Raw genomic sequence first — 22,088 nt, forward strand, 5'->3', positions numbered from 1 at the left:
TCTAAGATCCATTTTGAGACAATTTCTTGTAAGGCATAAGGTGGAGGTCGAAGTTCTCTTTTTCTGCATCTGATGTTCATTTTTTCCCACATAATTTGTTGATAACATCATTTTGTCACTGAATTGCTTTTGCTCCTTTGTAAAAAATCATTTGACATATTTGTGTGGATCTTTTTCTGGACTCTCTATTTGGTTCTATTGATCTATTTGTCTATCTTTATGCCAGTGTTACACTGCCTTAATTACTGTAGCTTTATAAACTTTGTAGTAAGTCTTAAGATCAGGTATTATGAGTCTGCTTTGTCTTTTTCATCATTGTTTTGGTTATTCTAATTTGCATTTTCTTTCTCTTCTTTTTTCTTTTAATCCTCACCTGATGGCATTTTTTCATTGCTTTTAGAGAGAGATGGGGGGGGGGAGAGAAAGAGAGAGAGAGAGAGAGAGAGAGAGAGAAAGAGAGAAAGAGAGAAAGAAACATTTTTGTGAGAGAGAAACATCAGTTGGTTGCCTCCCATATGTGTCCTGACTGGGGATCGAACCTACATCCTAGGTATGCGCCCTGACTGGGAATTGTACCCAAAACCTTTTGATGTACTGCATGATGCTCCAACCAACTGAACCATACCAACCAGGGCTCTTGGTTTTTTCATATAATTTGAAAATGGGCTTTTCTATATTTATAAAAAAAATTCTGCTGGCATTTTGATTGAGATTATGTTTAATTTATAGACCACTTTGTAGAGAAATGACTTCTTAACAGTATGGAGTATGTCCATTTATTTAGGTCCTTTTTTATTTAATATGTCAGTGTTTTACATTCTTCAGCACACAGATCCTGCACATATTTTGTTATATTTGTATCTAAGTATTTTGTGTTTTTTTTGAGTTGTAGATAGTACTGTTTTAAAATTTTGGTTTCTAACTTTTTTTGATAGTATATAGAAACAATTGATTTTTATATATTGATCTTGTGTTCTATGTGCTTGGTCAGCTCACTAATTAGTTATAGCATTTTCTTGTGTGGATTCCTTGTGGTTTTCTTTGTAGACAGTCATATTGCTCATGAATAGAAATGGTTTTATTTCTTTCTTTTCAGTCTTTTCAGCTTTTGTTTTTCTTGCCTTACTGCACTGACTAGGACTTCTAATATGATGTTAGATTAAATAGGAGTGGTACATTCCAAACATCCTGCCTTATTCCCAGTTTTAGAGAGAAAGCATTCATTCTCTCATCATTAAGTAGGATATTAGCTGTAAGTTTTTAGAAAATGCTCCTTTGTTTTCATCCCTTTCCATTTCTTTCTTTTTTTAATTACATTTTAAGAACTCTTGTTCTCCATCACTGTTTCATTTTAAATTTCAGTTTCTACTTTTTCCTATATCCTGTACAGATTTTAAGTTTTCCATTTTGTGTCCCTGAAATTCTTTCTTTTTTCAACCATCTCCATTTAAAAAATGGTGTTTCGAGATTCTTTGGGTATATTCCCAGCAGTGGAATTGCTGGGTCATAAAGCAGATCCATGTTTAGTTTTTTGAAGAAATTCCATACTGTTTTCCACAGTGGCTTCTCCAGTCTTCATTCCCACAAACAGTGCAATAAGGTTCCCTTTTCTCCACATCCTCGCCAGCACTTGTTATCTGTTGATTTAATGATGGCCATTCTGACTGGTGTGAGGTGATATCTCATTGTGGTTTTAATTTGATCGCCCTGATGAATAGTGATGCTGAGCATCCTTTCATATGCCTATGGGCCTGCTGTTTGTCCTTTGGAGAGGTGTCTATTCAAATCTTCTGCCCATTTCTTGATTGGATTGTTTGTCTTCCTAGTGTTGAGTCTTGTGAGTTCTTTATATATTTTGGAGATTAAACCCTTGTCCAAAGTATCATTGGCAAATATATTCTCCTATACGGTGGGTTCCCTTTCCATTTTGATGATGGTTTCTTTAGCAATGCAGAAGCTTTTTAATTTGATGTAATCCCATTTGTTTATTTTATTTTTTCTTTATTTCCCTTGTCCTAGGAGATATATCAGCAAAAATATTGCTCTGTGGGATATCTGAAAGTTTATTGCCTATGTTTTCCTCTAGGATTTTTATGGTATCATGACTTATATTTAAGTCTTTTATCCATTTTGAGTTTATTCTGGTGTATGGTATAAGTTGGTGGTCTAGTTTCATTTTTTGCACATACCATTCCAGTTCTCCCAAAACCATTTATTAAAGAGGCTATTTTTACTCCATTGTATGTTCATGACCCCTTTGTTAAATATTAATTGATCATAGAGACATGGGTTTATCTCTGGGCTCTCTATTCTGTTCCATTGATCTATGTTTCTGTTTTTATGCCAGTACCACACTGTTTTGATTACAGTGGCCTTGCAGTGTAGTTTGATAGTAGGTATTGTGACCTCTCCAACTTTATTCTTCTCTCTCAAGATTGCTCTGGCTATTTGGGGTCTTTTTTGGTTCCATATAAATTGTTGAAGTGTTGTTCTAGATCCGTAGAATATGCCATCGATATTTTAATAGGAGTTGTGTTGAATCTATAGATTGCTTTGTGTATATGGACATTTTAATGGTATTAATTCTTCCTATCCATGAACAGGGTATATGCTCCTGTTTATTTGTATCTTCCTCCATATTTTTCTTCACTCTTCTATAGTTTTCCCAGTACAGGTCTTTTTTACCTCCTTGGTTAAGTTTATTTCTAAGTACTTTATTATTATCTTTTGTTTCTAAAGTAAATGGGATTTTTTCTTAGTTTCTCTTTATGATATTTCATTGTTGGTGTACAAAAAAGCCATCGATTTCTGAATATTGACTTTGTATCCAGCTGCTTTGCCAAATTTACTTAAAAGAAGTTTTTTGGTGGAGCCTATAGGGTTTTCTATGTAGGCTATCCTATAGTCTGCAAGTATTGACTATTAATTCCTCTTTTTCAATTTGAATGCCTTTTATTTCTTCTTCTTGTCTGATCACTGTGGCTAGAACTTCCAGTACCATGTTGAATAGGAGTGGTGAGAGTGCACAGCCTTGTCTAGTTCCTGAGCTTAAGGGAAACATTTTTAGTTTTTGCCTGTCGAGTATGATGTTAGCAGTAGGTTTTTTTGTATATGGATTTTATTATGTTGAGGTATGCTCCCTCTATTCCCACTTTGCTGAGTGTTTTTTTAATCAGAAATGGTGCTGGATTTTATCAAATGCTTTTTCTGCATCTATTGATATGATCATGTAATTTTTGTCTATCATTTTGTTTATGTGATGTATGACATTTATTGATTTGTGAGTATTGTATCATACTTGCATCCCTGGAAAAATCCCACTTGATCATGGTGTATGATCTTTTTAGTGTGTTGTTGGATCTTATTTGCTAGTATTTTGTTGGAAGATTTTCGCATCTATGTTCACCAGTTATATTGGCCTGTGATTTTCTTTCTTTGTATGTCTTTACCTGGTTTAGGGATTAGGATAATACTGGCCTCAAAAAATGAGTTTGGGAGTCTTTCCTCTTCTTGAATTTTTTGGAATAGTTTGTGAAGGATCACTTTTAGTTCTTCTTTGAATGTATTCTCCTGTGAAACCATCTGGTCCAGGGCTTTTGTTTGTCAGTAGTGTTTTGATTACTACTTCAATCTTGCTAGTTGTTACCAGTCTGTTCAGGTTTTCTTCTTTTTCCTGATTCAGTTTTGGAAGATTATATGTGTTTAGAAATTTATCCATTTGCCCAGGTTGTCCAATTTCTTGGCATATAGTTGTTCATAGTAATTTCTTCTAATCCTTTGTATTTCTGTGGTATCAGTTGTTACTTCTCTTTCATTTTTGATTTTATTTATTTGGATCATCTCTCGTTTTTTCTTGATAATTCTGGTTAAAGGCTTGTCAATTTTGTTTGTCTTTTCGAAAAACCAGCTCCTGGATTAATTGATCCTTGAAATCTTTTATTTTTATTTTTTAGTCTCTATGTCCTTTAATTCTGCTCTGTTCTTGATTATTTCCTTTCTTCTACTTACTCTGGGCTTTGTTGTTGTTCCTATAGTTCTTTTAGATGTAGGGTTAGGTTGTTTATTTGAGATTCTTCTATCCCTTTTTAGGTAGGCCTGTATTGCTATGAACTTCTCCCTCCGGACTGCCTTCGCTGTGTCTCATTGGTTTTGGGTTGTTGTGTGTTCATTTTCATTTATTTCCAGATACTATTTGATTTCTCCCTTGATCTCATTGTTAACCCATTCATTATTTAATAATCTGTCATTTGGCCTCCATGTATTTCAGTGTTTTTGAGTTTTGTTTTGTTTTTTTCTTGAGGATGGTTTCTAGTTTCAAGCCATTGGGATCTGAGAAGATGCTTGATATGATTTCAGTTATCTTGAATTTGTTAAGGCTTGTTTTGTGTCTTACCGTGTGGCCTATCTTTGAGAATGATCCATGTGTGTTTGAGAAGAATGTATATTTTTCTTCTATGGGGTGAAGTGTTCTATAAATATCAATTAAGTTCATTTGGTCTCGAGTGTAGTTCAATTCTGCAATATTTTTGTTGATTTTCTGTTTGGATGACCTTTCCATTGTTGACAGTGGGGTGTTAAAATCCCGTATAATGACTGTATTGCTGTCCTTCTCTTTCTTAAAATACTCCAGTATTCTCTTTATATATTCAGGTGCACCTATATTGGGTGCATATATATTTACAAGAGTTATACCTTCTTGTTGGACTACCCCCTTAAGTGTTATGACGTGATCTTCTTTGTCTCTTTTTATTGTTTCTGTTTTGAAGTCTTTTGTCTGATGTAAGTATTGCTACCCCAGCTTTTTTTCCCATGTCCATTTTTGTGTAATATTTTTTCTGTCGCTTCACTTTCAGCCTGTGTATTTCTTTTGTTCTTAGGTGGGTCTCTTGTAGACAGCATATACGAGGGTCATGTTTTGTTATCTATTCAGCTACCCTATGTCTTTTTATTGGAGCATTTGATCCATTTACATTTCAGGTTATTATTGATAGGTATTTATTCATTGCCGTTTCTTCCCTTTGTACCTGTGTTCCTTTCTCCTCCCCCTTCTTTCTTCATTTTCATAAAGCAGTCTCTTTCACATCTCTTGCAGTGTTGGCTTGTGGAGATGTATACTTTTTTAGCCTTCTTTTGTATAGGAAGCTCTTTATTTTGCCTTCCATTTTAAATGAGAGCCTGTCTGGATAGAATAGTCTTGGTTACAGGTCTTTGCTTTTCATTCCTTCAAATATTTTTTGTCAAATCCTTCTGGCTTGTAGAGTTTCTATCGATAAATCAGCTGATAACCTTATCAGAGTTCCCTTGTGTGTTACTACCTGTTTCTCCCTTGCCACCTTTAAGATTCTCTCTTTGTCTTTAAATTTTGCCAGTTTGATTGTAATGTGTCTTGGAGTGGGCCTCTTTGGGTTGATCTTGATTGGGACCCTCTGTGCTTCTTGGACTTGCGTGACATTTTCCCTCACCAAGTTATGGAAATTTTCCAGCATTATTTTTTCAAACAGGTTTTCTATCCCTTGTTTCTTTCCTCCTCCTTCTGGTATCTCTATGATGTGAATATTATTACATTTCATGTTTTCCCAAAGCTCCCTTAGACTAGCCTCATTCTGTTTGAGTCTTTTTTCATTTTTTTGCATTGTGCATTTTTTTTCCCACTTTCCAACTCGCAGATTCAATCCTCTGCTTCATCTAGCCTGCTCTTCATTCCTTCTAGTGTGTTCTTCATTTCATATATTGCATTCTTCATTTCCACCTGGTTCTTGTTCAAGCTTTCTATATCCTTTTTCAAGCTGATGTAGGTCCCACTATGTTCCTATAGTTCTCACTAAGTTCCTTGAGCATCCTTATAGCCATTACTTTGAATTCTTTGGTCTGATAAGTCGCTTGCTTCAGTTTTGCTTAGCACTTTTTCTGGATATTCCTCCGTCTCTTTTGTTTGGGTTTTTTTTCTATGTCTCCCATTTTAGTTGTCTCTTTGTGCTTGTTTTTATGTATTAGATCAATTTTCTCTGACTGTCTTGTGGAGTGGCCTTTTGTGTTAGGAGTCCTGTAGGACCCAGTGGTGCAGACGCCTTGGTCTCCTGATCTGGATGCTCTAGGAATGACTTCTGTGTGGGTTATGTAGACTTTCCTGTTGTCTTTGGGTTCTGATTATTACTGGCCTATTCATTGGTCGGAACTCCCCTCTGTCTGGCTCGCTAAGAGGCTCAAACCCCACCACGTGTTGTATAAGTGCTTGCAGAACAAAGCAAACCAACACCAAAACAAGCAAACCCCCTTGCCCACTACAGCAGTATCAACCACAAGAGAACAAAGAATAATAAAAGTGAAGAGAGAAATGAAATAGTAGGGAAAGGGGAAAAGGAAAAAAAATACGAGAAGACCAAAGGAATGAAAAGTGACTATGAGGGGAGAAAGTAGAAGAGAGCTACTATTCGTAATGAACCAAAATAGGAAAACAGGGAAAAGGAGTACAGTAAAGGTAACAAAAATAATAAATGGAGAGAAGAAGGGGACAGTGGAGTACCCTTAAGAGGAGTAGAATAGATCTGAAAGAAAAATTAGAGCACCAAAAAAATAAAAGAAAAAACATATTAAAAAGTATAAATAAAATGGCTATTAAAAAGGAAAAATAGCTAAGATAATGAAAAAAGAACCAAGTGGATTTGTCCCAGCACAGTTTAGATCTTGCCTTCTGGTTTCTCCCTTTGGATACTGCTCTGATGTCTGAGTCTAGTATAAGCTAATGTCAGCTGCTGTTCATGTCTGGCCCTCAGCCTCCTTTTTGAAGCTAGCTGAGCTACAGTTTGTGGCTGATTCGTCTGGGCTTGGCTGCTCCCAGGTTTGTCCAAGCTGCTCTGCAAAGCTGGCTTTTGTCAGCACTGGGTCCAGGGGTGTGTCAGCAAATCTCCCAAGTCACCACAGGATCCTCTCTGTCTCTGCCTTCTTGGCTGCTGGCCTGCGGTCAGTGTTAGCCTAGTTGTAGACCAGACTGTTTCTGGGAGGGCTCTGGCAAAAACAAGGGGCTGTGATTCCTGGATCTCCCATGGCAGGTGCCTTTCAGACTTCAGGGAAGATGGAGAGTTTGTTTCCCCTCCCCTGAGCCACCAGTCTGAGTCAGTCCAGGATTATCTCCCTGTACTCAGCTGGGTGGGGCCCCTATTAGGGTTCCTGAGCCCAGATTTTGGGTCTGCCGGTCACCAGAAGGGTATTTCTGTGGCTCTTCCATGAGGGGGGAGCACTAGTCTGTTTTCCAGGATAGTCTATGGATTGGCTGCACCCTGCCACCAGCCTTTGAGGACCCCCTGAGTCTGTTTATGTGGCTGTCTCCTCAGCAAGGGTTAAGATGCAGAATGGGAGAGAAGGGGGAAAAAAAGAGAAAAAACAAAACAGAACACCAAGACAGAGCAAAACTGACAAAAGAGAAAAAAAAAAGTAATGAGTGGAGCTAACAGATTTACAGAGGTTGTGGGGAGGGGATTTCCAGAGGGTGAAGGGGGAGCAGTATCCCACAGGGTAAAATGATTGATTTTCCTCTGGGAGGAACTCGCTTTTCTCAAGGGAGATGGTTGACGTGGAGCCCAGGTACCTAGGGCTCGGAAAATCCCACAGCTGCTCCCCCAAGCTCTCCCTAGTGACTCCCACTCTCCCTAGTGACTCCAGACTGCACTACCTTCCCTTCATTGGAGCCCAAGGTGGGTACCCACACACAAAATCTGTGCTTTGACCCTGTAAGGGAGGAAAAAAAGAAACAAAGAAAACAAAGATGGTTTGTCTCCAGGAGTTTTCTCTTCTCCCCAAAGCAGAGAGCCCATTTATTGGTGGCTGGCTAAGAGCTCAGCCCCTGCCCTGCCTGTTTCTGCCTTGAGAGGGCTTCTAGGTGTGGGTTGAATCCCCAGTTGGAGCACTTACAGGAGGCCACCGATCCATACTTCTCTCTCACATGCACGCCTCTTCCCCTCTCCCAAATCAATAAATTATATCCTGTATGCCTCATCTTCTTTCAGGTCTCAGTATCATCCTGATGGGGTGGGGGAAGGAAGGAAAGAGTCCAGCGGCTAAATTATAACACGGGGCTGTGGCAGGGGGTGCTCTCACTGCTTCCCTCCAGTTTGCAGCCTTGGGCTCCTGCTGCGAAGCCACTTTGGCCCACACTGCTCCCAGGGTGGTCTCTGCAGTCAGCCTCATCCTGGCTGCCACTCGGCCCAGCTCCCAGCTGGGTCCTGGCCCCTGGGCTGATCTGCAGCCTCCTTAGACTCTGCCCCATTCATGGTTTCCAAAGGGCTCTGGGTTGAGGAGGTGACAGCTCCCTCCCCAGTAAGTACTGCAGTCCCCTGACCCTGGTACCTGGTGGCAGCGTGGTGCACAACCCTGCCCAGGGCAGAGGACACAGAGACAAGTCTGGGTGCCCAGGTGCGGGCTCTCCAGAAGCTTCTTACTGAGGAGGATATTTTAAATTCCTCAAAATGGCTCCTGTCCCAAATCTGCATCACTAGAGGCACTGAGCTGGGCAGTGGCAGCTATTCCGCCAGGAGACCCAGGCCTCGCTTTCACAGGTGCCCAATGCCCTTGCCTGTGTGCACACACACTCGCCTGTGTCCACGCTCACTCAGTCAGGCTGTCACTCACACTCAGCTGGAGTTTTGAGTTGATTGCTCTGTGGTTTAGCTGCAACGCTGATGCAGGGCTGGGAGCAAGTGGATGGAGCTTACAGCTACTCTGCAGCCATCTTGAAAATCTTCTACTTACTATTTTTAGACATGGCAAAGGGAGGGAGAAAGAAAGGGAAGTAAACATCCATGTGTGAGAGCAACATCGATTGGTTTCCTCTTGTACACGCCCCAACTGGGGATCAAACCTGCAACTCCAATGACCGTTTGCATTGCAGGATGATGGACAACCAGCTGAGTCACACCAGTCAGGGCAGTGCCTAGTTTTGATTCTCTTCACCTTCACCATCATTTCCCATCACCATAAATTATTTTTGTTTGAATTTATCCTTTATTTCTTTTATTGGTAATTCTTTTGTTGCTGAGTAGCATTTCATTGTATGAAAACACTATTATTTTTATCCATATTTTGTAGATGGGGGTTTGAGTTGTTTCCAGTTTCTGGCTATTATAACTATTATAACTATGAACACTTTTGTACAGATGTTTCTGTGGACATATGTTTTTATTTCTTTTGGGTAAATAAGAATGAGATTTCTGACCCCTCAAGCCAAATCTGAAATGTTCTATTTGAGTTTTAGCCACCCCATGCTGTATGGATTGGGAAAAATCATATAGATATGAATCTCTCACCTTGCAAGGGTTTCCTTTTTTTGAATCAAATTCCCTACCTGGAGAATTTAGTCATTCTACAATGCTTTAAAATTACTGTTTTTTTAATATTTGTCTAGAACTTATCATTTTATTTGCAAGGAGGTTTACTATAATGTAAACTACTTCTTGACATTACCAGTTAGGAACTCTAAAAGTGATTCTTTTAAATTGTTAAGTCTTATTTTACCAAAGGCTTTCCATGTCACTTCCAATCTTACAGTTGCCTTTAAGGCCTTACCTGATCTATAATTTTCCTTGGTCCACTGTGTATTATCTTGACCTCCACCTCTTAACATTCCTACACCTGGTTCAGTTTGGATACCTGAATCTCTTTACCACAGAAGTTCTTTTCCTGGATTTTCATATGGCTGACTTCCTTATTTTCATCAGCTCTTTGTTCAAATGTTACATTGAGCAATGAGTCTTGCCCTTATTATCATAACAAAAAGTGCCTCTACCTCTATGGTACTTTCTTACTTCATTTTTCTTTATAACATTTTTTACTTGCCCAGTATATATTTTACTTATTTATTTTTATTGTCTGTCTCCACTACTAAACTATAAGCTCCACGAGTACAGGAATTTTTGTCTTTTTTGTTCACTACTATATTTTCACTGCTTTCAATGGCCATTGAGATATAGCGAGTTCTCAAAAATAGTGGCTAAATGAATAAATGCATGATATCTGTAATTTACAAATTGTGCTGTTTGGAGTTCAGTCTGTTAGGTTTTTTTTTTTTTTTTTTTTTAATTTATTTATTGACGAGAGAGATGGAGATAGAGGCAGAGAGAGACATTAATTTGTTGTTCCACTTATTTATTGGTTGAGTCTTGTATGTGCCCTGACCAGGAATCGAAACTGCAACCTGGGTCAACACTTAAAGCAACTGAGCTATCTTGCCAAAGCTTAGGTTTTCTTACAAAATGGATATTTGTATTTATTGGTAGAGAAAAAAGAAAGAAAAAAAGAAACAGTAAAAAGAGGAGGATATAAACTGTTTTTGTATTCCCTAGTTTAAAAAAAATTTTTGGCTGTACTTCAATCCTTCTATTGGTTCATTTATTTCATGACTCTTGAGTCTTGCTGGAATACTAGACTCAGTTTTACAGTTTTTTCTCTTTAAAAGTAAGAGTATATAGAGAATTGCTTTAGTTTGAAACAAATTCTCTAGGGTAAAAAAGTGACATCATTAGCTGTTGATGCAGCAATCAATTTAAAGTGCTTTAGATCTGAGACACCCTTGATCAGCCTTAGTTGAAACAGAAATGTATTATCTGTTTTATAAATAATTAGCTAAAACCAGAACCATTAACAAATTAAATAAAGGTTTTACTAATGCCAAAGAACTGTGCTGTTAGCAGAATTACTCTTATGTCATAGTATTCAAAGATATGTACTTGCTAAAAAATTTTGATATACCTTTTCAGAGTGTTGCCAATTGCGAGTATTAGTTGAATTACATTAGCTTGTACTATCATCTTCATATATTCTTGGTATGCAGAGAGGTGGCAAACAATTTGAAGGTTGGTTCATTGATGTTTTCCCTGAACACCTTACAACTTGGCTATGAAGACCATGATTAGGTACTTTGGCAAAGTTTCTGGGTTAAGGAGTAAAATTACATTCCATGCCACCCTAGCAGTAAGACTAGGTTGACTTCTGTGGCATCTGAACTTCGGGGTATTTTTAGGGAGTCTCCTTAAGTTGTGATATTTGTAGTGAAGCATTTGTACCTCTTATGATTTAGTATAGCAGCGACATTGAAGAAGGACATTGGTTCAGTTACTTTTGGATTTTTTATGTCCTCTGGAGACTGCCTAATGGGTAGCCCTATGCAGTGTGATTTGTACAGTATACTTTGTGGAGGTAGGCAGTTACCTGGGTGCTAGATAACTCCAATATTGATTAAAGACGTTTATTTGTTTGCAACTATGAGTTATATGGTAATATATACATCTATATAATATGGATACCATATTGCATAATGGTCATCTCTGAGATCATGACATTGTCTTTATATATTTACAGATGTCACAGTAGAGGATTCCTTCTCTAGGACCCAGGTAGTTTGGCCTGGTCTTTGGAGGCTTATTGCCTTCCGTTCTTGCCAATGACTGACTAGAGGATAACAAAGAAGGTGATTAGTAGCAGGCTGATGAAGATATTTTCGTATTGCATGTATACATTCTTCTGTCATAGCCTTTACTATATTGTATCTTTTAAAAAATTATATCCAATTATTTATTTGGTGTAATTAGTATCCTTTTAAATTGTGCATTTCAGTGAATTTTGATAGTTGTATACCCATGAGATCATTACCATAATCAAGATAGAGCATTTTCATAACCCTCCAAAGTTTCCTCATGACCCTGGGCAGTCCCTTCCTCCCCTAATCCTGGTCCCAGGATCTGCTTTCTATCAATATAGATTGTGTTTTTTCTAGGATTTTATAAAAAATTGAATCATAAAAATGTGTTTTATTTCTGTCTGGCTTCTTTGAGTATGATTTTGAGGTTCATACATGTTGTTACATGCATTAACAGTTTGTTCTTTTTTATTGCAGGGTAGTATTTAATCATATGGACATACCACAGCTTGTTTATCCACTCACATTGATGAATATTAGGCTATTTCCAGTTTGCAGCTATTTTGAATAAATCTGTTAACATTCATATACACACTTTGTATGGTTATATGTTTTAATTTCTTTTGGGTAATACTTAGGGTTGGACTGACAGGGTTGTAGGGTAGGTAGGTGTATTTATAAGAAACTGCCAAACAGTTTTCCAAGTGTTTATACTATTTTACATTCTAACCAGCAATTTCTTTACACCCTGGTCAGCACTTGGTATTGTCATTCTTTTAAATTTTAGCCATTCTAATGGGTATATTAGGTAGAGCTTCTTTGACTCCCTGTCTTAGTAGTGTGGCCTATTGTAGAAGAATGGACCTGTAATTATGTGGGGCAGAGACTTAGATGATCACCAGGGCAGGCCAACCTGTTTCACTTCTGTGTGGCTCTGTGTCAGGGGAGGGCTCAGAGAGGGAACAATGCTGTTGTCCAGCTTCTGGAGGCTTGCCTGGGAGGAAGCTGCCTCCCAGAACTTGTCCTGTTGCCAGTCTCCTCACTTTCTCCTCATATGCTGCTTGTGCCCCTCCAGCTGTTGCCCTGATGCTGAATCCTAGAGGGGGTAGGTCTGCATGAGTCCTAAGTCCATGTGGGCACTTTAAGAGAAATCTCCTGATAATCCGGCAGTTTCTTCTGCCACCCCACCCCCACTGGTTTTTACAGCTAGAAGTTATGGGGATTTATCTTCCTGGTGCTGAAAGCCTTGGCTGCTGGATGGTCTGGTTTTGGTCCATTTCTCCTGGGGAATCCCTCTCAATTTTTATCCACCAGTTGTCAATGTGGGGGCCACCAATTCCTCCGCCTCTCTATGCCACTGCCTTGGCTCCATGCCTCTCTAGCCTCTCCACCTCTCTCTGCATCTCCACCCCTCTTACCCCTCTGGATAAATGTGGCTTCTTTAAATCCTTCATTGTTGGACTCCCATACAGCTCAATTTACTAATGGTTCTGGGTGATATTTGTTTTGTAGTCTAGATGTAATTTTTTCTGTAGTTGTGTAAGGTGGTGAAGCATGTTTATCTATGCCTCCATCTTGACTGGAAGTTTCCTTTTTCTTAATGGTGACTTTTGAAGAACAATTTATACTATTGATGAAGTCCAGTTTATATATTTTTTATGGTTCATGATTTTAATGTTCTATCTAAAATCTTTATCCCAAGATCATGAAGATTTTCTTTTTTGTTTTCTTCTAGAAGTTTGATGGCTTTAGTACTCATATTTAGGTCTGTGATACATTTTGAGTTCATTTTTGTGTTTGGTGTTAGGTAGGGTTGTTCATTTTGTTTCTATATAGGTATCTGATCGTTCCAGCATCATTTACCTTGGCATCTTTGTCAGGAGTCAATTGATGACTCTATATATCTGTTGTTTGCCTGTGCCACATTGTCTTTACTGCTGTAGCTTTATAATAAATCTTAGAGTTAGGTAGTGTAGCTTCTCCAACTTTAAAAACAATTGCTTTGGCGTTTTTAGGTCATTTGCATTTCCACTTAAATTTTAGAATCAGCTTGTCCATTTCTCTAAAAAGTGACTGCTGGGAATTTAATTGGATTTTCCTAAATCTATAAATCACTTTTGGAGGAACTGACATCTTAACAGTATTGGGACTTTAAATTCATGAACATGGTATATCTCTCCATTTATTGATATCTTCTTGTAGCACAGGAGCCCCCAAACAGGGAGTTGCCTAAGTGTTCATGATACTCCTAAAAAACCACCTGTAGGATTAGCAGATGTGGATGTTCCATTTATTACTCACATTACAGGGAAGAACACAGAGGGTGGCTGGTCGGTATGAGAGAGACCTCACCTCCACTGGTTTGAGGCTTATTATAAGGGGTCCCAGACAAAGGAGGCACATGTCTTATGTTTGACTGTAAACTACATCACCTCAGTGTGTACGTGCAGAAAGAAAAGGTCAAGAAGCAGTCACTGGACAAGAAGCCACTCCCAAAAGGAGATAAGGAGTGAGTTACAGTCCATTCCTAAAATGATACACATTCCTTCTGGCCAGTCATCACCATGGGTGGTGGGAGAGCCATGTATTGACCCCACACTTCTTTGTTTTATTTCAGTAATGTCTGTAGTTTTTCAGTGACCTGTTTTGCACAGTTTTTATTAAAGTTATCCCTAGGTTAGACTGAATGTTTATGTCTCCCCAAAATCCATATATTGAAACCTAACCTCCAACATGATGGTATTAGGAGATGGGGTTTTTGGGTAGGTGATTAGGTCATGAGGGCAAAACCCTCATGAGTGGAATTAGTACCCTTATATAAGAGGCCCAACAAAGTCCCCTTGCCCCCTTTCAGCATATGAGAATAAAAGAACTTTGTAACTCAGAAGAGAGCCCTCACCCAACCATGTTGACACCCTGATCTTGAAATTCCCAGCCTCCAGAACTATGAGAAATAAATGTTTGTTATTATTAAGCCATGCAGTGTCTGGCATTTTGTTATAGCAGCCTGAATGGACTAAGACATGTATTTGCATGGTTTTGGTTACTACTATAAATGGAATTGCATTTTATGTATTTTCCAGTTGTTTGTTTCTAGTATATTGAAATAGTCTGGCTTTTCATATTAATTGAGTCTACCATACATTTCCTAAAATCACTGTTAGATTTAGTAGCTTTTTTGCAGGTTACTTAGGATTTTCTACATACATCGTGTGTTATATCATGATTATTTTTGTACATGTTTGTCTTCATTACTAGACTTGGAGCTTTTTGGACAGAGATTTTTATGAGGGGGGAACCCAAAAAACCCCAGAATTACCTTATGGAGGGCAAGCCCCTTGTAGTAGAGGCTTCCCCCACTAGGTGGTTCCAGGCACCCAGCTGTATCAGCGTACTATCTGGCATTGTGAGAGGCTGCGTTCGGCTTCAGTGAATTTTTTTGAAGACTCTTTCAGTGTGTTTGCCAATTTCATGATGGGCGCTTTATAAGGACACCTACCAATACCATGCTGAATGTTTAGCAGTATTTGACCAAAAACAGCGTGTCCCCTGTGCCCCATCCTCCCAATTCACCTGATCTTGCCTTGAGTGACTTTTTGTTTGTTTGTTTCTGCAATGAAAAAAGTCCTCAAAGGGAAATGTTTTGCCGATGTGGAAGATGTGAAACAAACAAAGGCAGAAGCACTAAAAGGCATCAAAATCGATGAATTCAAAAACTGTTTGAGCAATGGAAAAAATGTCCTTCTTTTTCTTCTTCCTGCCTCCCTCCCTTCCTCCCTTCCATCCGTCTTTCTTCCTTTCCTTTCTTTCTTCTTCCCTGGCAATCACATCTAGGCATCAGGGTTTCAATACTACTTTTCTCTAGCCAAGATCTGCCTACTTGATAATTTCATTAGCTGTCTAATAGGCATCTCAAATTTAACATTAAAAAAAAAAAATGCTCTTTGGATCATTCATCTTGAAACTGTTCTTGTTTTTTCATATCACTTAAGGGTAACTCATTTTTATTTTTCCATTTGCACAGGCCAGTTTGTATCATTTTGCATTGTTATTTCAAATGACTAGAAAAGTAGTATGAAAGTCTGATTCTACTGATAAATGTAGGTTTCATAACCTTAGTGAAATATACATAAAGGTGGGAATCGTTAGTATCCTGAAAGCACACCAGGCTTTCTCTCAAATTGGATGCTTGGTGCATTAAGGCTGATACCTATGTACACTAAGTCTGTACTTAATGTTGCCAGTAGGTTCTTTTCTTCAGTAACTGTAAGTGTATTTTTTCTTCTTTATGATATTCTTAGTAACATTTTCTTTCTCTAGCTTTTTTTGTTGTAAGAATACATGTAGCATATATAATAAAATGTGTTGACTGTTTATGTTATCAGTAAGGCTTCTGGTCAACAGTAGGCTATCAGTAGTTAAGTTTGGGGGAGTCAAAAGTTATATACAGATTTTTGACTATGTGGGGGTCAGTGCCCCTGGTCACTGCCTCTTCCTAATTGAAGGATCAGCTGTACTTCTTTCCTAAGCTTTTCTTTGTCTTTTAGGACACTGACAATTTTGCAGTGTACGTGCCATTTATTTTATACAATTTTTCTAAATATTTTTGTTATTTCTTTATGATTAAATTTAAGTTATGTTATTTGGGTAGAAAGCTGTGTAAGTGATATTGTGGTCTTTGCAGGATATCACACCTAGAGTCATGTGATATCCATTTGCCACTTTTTGATGATCTTAATTTTGATTTCTTGATAAAGATGCTGTTTGTTTTCTCCCTTGCATAATTACTTTTTCTCTTCTGTAACTTAAAAGCAATTGTGGGTAGATACTTTGTGATTCTGCATTCCAAATCAAATTTCACCAGTTAGGTTTAGTATCCATGGCTGATTCTTACTTAACTCAATTTCTTGTAACGTTTGATTTTGATATAATTTCAAATGTAAAAGAAAAGTTGCAATAATAACATAAGGAGCCTCCCATATACCCTTTACTCCAATTCAATAATTTCTTAATTTTATATTTTAATCTGTAAAGTGGAGAAAATAGGAGTAGCTATCTCAAGTAGTGTTGGTTATGTCTCCCAGTTTCACTAAAAAGAGTTTTTCTTATTGTTCTGTGTATTTGTAAAATATTCTTTTATAACTCCAGGTATTCTTCCTATATTTCTTCTTCACTTAAGGTTTCTGAATACTGATCATTTTTTGTAAATTATTTTGTGGTGTGCATATGTATATATACTTACATATGAGCTTAGCAATGTTATTTACTTTTTAAATTAATCTTTCATGTGGTCTTGGGACACATATTTTTTAAATCACAACATTCAATAGAAAGGCTATGTGATTAAAGAAAGCAAATCCACAAACTTTTCAGTCATGACACTTTTAAAAATTACCTTGTCTTGTGAGTGTTCTTTGATTTATTTTATTTCAATTCAATCTGTATATAAAATGCCTACTCTGTTTAAAAGATACTATAGAAAAAATTTGTTGATCAAAATACTTTATATTTATAATGCTTTGCAGTGTCCAGAACACTTTGAATATGCATACTTTATTTGATGTTGCCAATTACTCAGAAAGGTAGATAGTTCAAATGGATTTATTTCCATTTCATATGAGGGAATTGAGACCTTAGAAGATCGTGACTTAACCAGGGTTACACAGCTAGTGACAGATTAAGCACGAACCAAAGCACAAGCTTTAAGTTCTTCATAATTCTCCCACACCACCTCTATACAGTGACTAAGCATGCATTAATTTATGCAAAGGTCTGACCACAATGGGGGTATGCTTAATTTATTTACTTAAAGCAATATTAATCTTCATCAGTTTTCTTTAGTGCTTACAGGACAGGGATAGAATCAGTTAAATGAGATCAGAACAGTGTCTTATAGGTTCATATAAATTTCTAGAGGTGACATGTATATATGCTTGTGTATATGAGAGTGGTTATGTCATATTTTTTACCTGTTTTATTGGATGGTCTATTTTATGTGACTATTGAAAATAGTGGTGGGCTGGTATTAGAGACTATGCTTACTGTAATCAGTGTTAAAAATCAATACATTAAAAATCCTTACTTAACATGCTGTATTAAATTGATTTTTTACTTGTGGTATTATAGGTTATGTTTCTACAACACCTTTCCCCATCTTAACCATTACTTCTAAAAGCTTCAGCGCCAGAGAGAACAGAACTGTATCTTTATTTTCTCATCACATCGTCTCTCGAATAGATAATACTTCCATTGCTCTCTTTCCAATTTGGCTTTGAGGCACTGCTGTGATTCTAGCTGTTGAACAGGCTTTCAAGTTAGCAATTAGTATTCTGGTTAAGTAAAAATTGTTGTGAGGCTGCCATTCTTACCAATGTAACTAAGGTAGTTCTACTAAATCAATTATTAGTGTCACGTTGTCAGAGGCATATGACAATTGCATTTCACAATACTTCCCTAAATATTGATATGTGAGGTTTACTAGAAATTAAATCTAAAATTTTATACTCATAGTTCTGAGGTTGGTGAAACCAATAATCTTTATAAAGTCCAATAAAGCCACATTTACGCTGCTTTAGTCTGCCTTTACTAATTTTGCCTTAGCTGATTAAAATTTGTTCTGTTAATTAATAAATTCAAAGGAAATGTTCTAATTAGTTCTGTCATAACTGGGAACCATGTTAAGTTAGAGTATTAAGAAAGCACAATGGCCTATTGGATAACACCTGCTAACTAGGAGATAGGAATTCTTTGCCTGGCTCTATTCCAGTCTCACTAACTGTGTCTAAATGTGTGAACCTCTTACCATCTGGGTACTTCAATTTTCCTCTAAATTAAAAACAAAAACAAAAACCCTCTGATTACCTAATACAAGGAATTTTGAAAGATAATGGAAAGTCATTGAAGTGATTATGATCAATATGTACTATTTATTAGTTAAAATTTATAGCTGCTTAAAGTCATTGGCTTTAAAATGTACTATTTTAAAATAGTAATGTACTATTTAAAAACCATTGACTCCCTTAGTGCACTTTATTGCTTAACCTTAGAACTTTTATTTTTAGAACAGATTGTATTTAAAGACCAGTTTTACTGTTGAATTTGACAGGCATGGCATGAAGCCAATATAATGAGCCTAAAGGAAGAATTTGCAGAGTATGCAGGTTCAAGGAGCTCTGGAACTGACTCACCATGAAGTCCAGGCTATCCATGTTCATTCCTGCTGAGTGGAGATTTGTTTAAAGTTGTCTGTTTTCTTCCCTCTGTATCACCTGGTTCTAATATGTACTTGTCTTTTATAGCTAGAGACGGTCGGATGGCAGCTTAACCTTCAGATGGCTCACTCTGCTCAAGCAAAACTGAAATCTCCTCAAGCTGTGTTACAGTTAGGAGTGAGCAATGAAGATTCAAAGGTAAGACATAGTAGCCTATTGAAAGGATTTCTTTTTTTTTATCAAGTCTTGTACTTTATTGTTAGAAATGTCTTTGTTCTCTGTATTGAAATTTTAAACACAATTCAATTAAAATTAAACAAGGCTTGACAAATTGATAAATCTTTATTTGTGACAGGTTTTGATGTCACATTTGCATATCACTTTGTTGTTTATTTGAAGAAATAGCTTATCTTGTAAGGTGCCTTTCTTGCAAGACCATTTCATAATGTCCTCTTTTAAATTCTGCAATGGAAAAAATTGGTAGTAGCTATATAAAATTATGATTTTAAGTGTTAGATATTTGTGGATATTCCTGGGTATTTTGTGGTTTAGGCTGACTACACATGGTAGAGGGAATATTGTTGTTGTTTAGCCAATGCTAGAATATTAAGATGACCTGAGTTGTGTTTGTGCTTTTGTAGTATGTGTGTGCATGTGTTTAAATTCCAGCTCTTACAAAATAGAATTTTGCACTAATTTTGTACTGCAGAGTGATTTCTTCTTTAATATTAATTTTAGAAAACTTGAATGTGTTATCAAAGGTAAAAGAGTTTTATGGAATAGTTTTTCTTACAGTAGCATATAGAGAAATGTATATTTCATACATCAATAAGCTATTTTTTATATTTTTAAATTATAATTATCTTTTTAAAATAGAAAAGGGAGAATGACATTTTTTCCCCTAAACAAACGAGACTTTCTCTCATTTTAAGACATGAAATAGAGGTGAGAATGAGGTAGAAAGGTATGAGGAAGGAGAGATTACTATGGCTGGATGTGATCACAGCATAATGGATGATTTTATTACTTAAAACATTTGAAGGATGTTTAAGGTTGGAAATATTGACTTTTTTGTTAACATTTTTACTATTTATTACAACGGTTCTCAGCCTGTGGGTCGTGACCCCTTTGGGGGTCAAACGACCCTTTCACAGGGGTCGCCTAAGACCATCAGAAAACACATATATAATTACATATAGTTTTTGTGATTAATCACTGTGCTTTAATTATGTTCAATTTGTAACAATGAAAATACATCCTGCATATCAGATATTTACATTACCATTCATAACAGTAGTAAAATTACAGTTATGAAGTAGCAACAAAAATAATTTTATGGTTGGGGGTCACCACAACATGAGGAACTGTATTAAAGGGTCACAGCATTAGGAAGGTTGAGAACCACTGATTTATTATATCATGCACATTTCTGTCTTAAGAACTTGGTCTAGTGCCTAGCTCAGGTTCATGTCAACAAAATTTTAGGCAGTTAAGTTGGGTCCTTTATTAAAAAATATATATATATTGTATTTATTGGGATGACATTGGTTAATAAAATTACATAGGTTTCTGGTGTACAATTCTATAACATATCATCTGTATATTGTATTGTATGTTCACCACCCAAAGTCAAATTTCCTTTCTTCAACATTTATCTCTCCTTTACCCTCTGCTACCTCCCTCCCCTTTTATATCTGGTAATCATCATACCGATGTCTTTATCTATGAGGGGTATTTTGTTATTGTTGCTTAATCCCTTCACCTTTAATTTCACCCAGTACTTGAACACTCCTCTCCTCTTACAACTGTCATTTTTTTCTCTGTATTTGTGTGTCTGTTTATGTTTTGTTTGTTTATTTTGTTCATTTCATTAGATTCCAAATATTAGTGAAATCATATGGTGCTTTTCTTTCTCCGACTGTCTTATTTCACTTAGCATAATATTCTCCAGGTCCATCTATGTTGTTGCATAGGGTAAGATTTTCTTTTTTAGGGCCAAGTAGTCTTCCATTATGTAGATGTACCAGAGCTTTTTAATCCACTAATCTATGTGATGGGCTCTTGGGTTGCTTCTGAATCTTAGCTATTGTAAATAATGCTGCAGTGAACATAGGAGTGCATATATTCTTTAGAATTAGTGTTTCAGGGTTCTTTGGATAAATTTCCAGAAGTGGAATTGCTGGGTCATAAGGCAGTTCCATTTTTAATTTTTTGAAGTGACTCCATACTGCTTTCCACAGTGGTTGCACCAGTCTACATTCCCACCAACAGTGCATGAGGATTCCCTTTTCTCCACATCCTCACCAGCACTTGTTTGTAGACTTATTTTTTTTTTAAGTATATTTTATTGATTATGTTGTTACAGTAGTTCCAATTTTTTCCCCTTTACTCCCCTCCACCCAGTATCTCCCTCCCCCAGCATCCCCCCCCAAGTCCATACCCATGGTTCGTAAAAAATAACTATCCCTCCCTCTCAGATATTAAGACCCTTTGTAATCTTGTAAAGGACAATGGGCGAAGGTCTCAAGCTCCTCTAGCTGCTTCAAGCTGGACATGGTCGTCGTCCTACCTACCCTTGGGTCCAGAAATCCCTAATAAGAGTGGGGGTGTGGAGGGGAGGGTGGCCTTCCCACATGGGGAAGGATTGTGCAGACTCCAGGTCAGTTGGCTGTCTCCGGACAACGGCGTGCTTGGTTTAGCAGGCTGGCATCCTTGTTGTGTTCTGGGGGCAACAGATTTGGCAAAAAGGGTTAAAAAGCATCATTCAATCCATAACTACTAGGTGGCAAAAGGCAGGGATTAATTTTTCAATGTTCCACATTAGGAGAAAAAAAAAAAAAAAAAAAAAAAAGGGCTTCTTTGGAGGAAGGTGTGCTAGGCACATCTCTCCTGTCCAAAACCCTTTTGCCCATTTTATTTAGTTTGGGCTGAGGGAAATAGTTTATGTTTCCCCCCTCTCAGACCTCTGGGCCCTTTCTGTCCAAGCCATTAGGATAGAAAAGAGAATTCAGTTTTAAAGTGAAGCCCACAGACCACCCCATTCTTCACCAACTCAGCCATTTAGTTCAGCCAAACTGTTGAGTCTCTGGAGGCAGCGCTGCAGAGAGGATTAAGTGAGGCTTATGCGTACAGACAATCACTCAGGTAATGCGGTCATAGGCTTATGCCCTTTGAAAACAGAAAACACATGTTAATTTATGTAACATAACCAACAAAAAAGTCTCTAAATCTGTAAGACTGTCTTATTGGGAAGACATACAGTTGCAAGGCACTTGACATTCTACTTGCCTGCAACTTGAATCTCTTTGGTGATATCACAGATATGGTTTAATTTTCAAGTGAAACCATTTTTTAAATGAGAAGAAACTTTAAAGACGGTTAGCTGCCCTACTTTACAGTCTGCCACTGATCATTGTGATTTTCCTTGAATACTGATTTTTCTCCCTAAGATTACTCTCCTTGTCTTTAAA

At 37.3% G+C, this 22,088-nt stretch overlaps 1 protein-coding gene across 4 annotated transcripts in view; it reads left to right on the forward strand.

The window, feature by feature from the left end:
* Positions 1 to 22,088, forward strand: part of COMMD10 (COMM domain containing 10) — a 190,365-nt gene that overhangs the window by 10,421 nt on the left and 157,856 nt on the right. For all 4 annotated transcript variants that reach the window (XM_090276607.1, XM_090276606.1, XM_090276604.1 and 1 more), the window contains exon 5: positions 18,706 to 18,816. In XM_090276607.1, the coding sequence (XP_090132733.1) occupies positions 18,706 to 18,816 (111 nt within the window). The remainder of the gene's footprint in view (positions 1 to 18,705; positions 18,817 to 22,088) is intronic.

Source organism: Furipterus horrens, unplaced genomic scaffold (assembly GCF_987537825.1).
Source record: "Furipterus horrens unplaced genomic scaffold, mFurHor1.1.pri manual_scaffold_5, whole genome shotgun sequence".
In the NCBI taxonomy this organism is placed as follows: Eukaryota; Metazoa; Chordata; class Mammalia; order Chiroptera; family Furipteridae; genus Furipterus; species Furipterus horrens.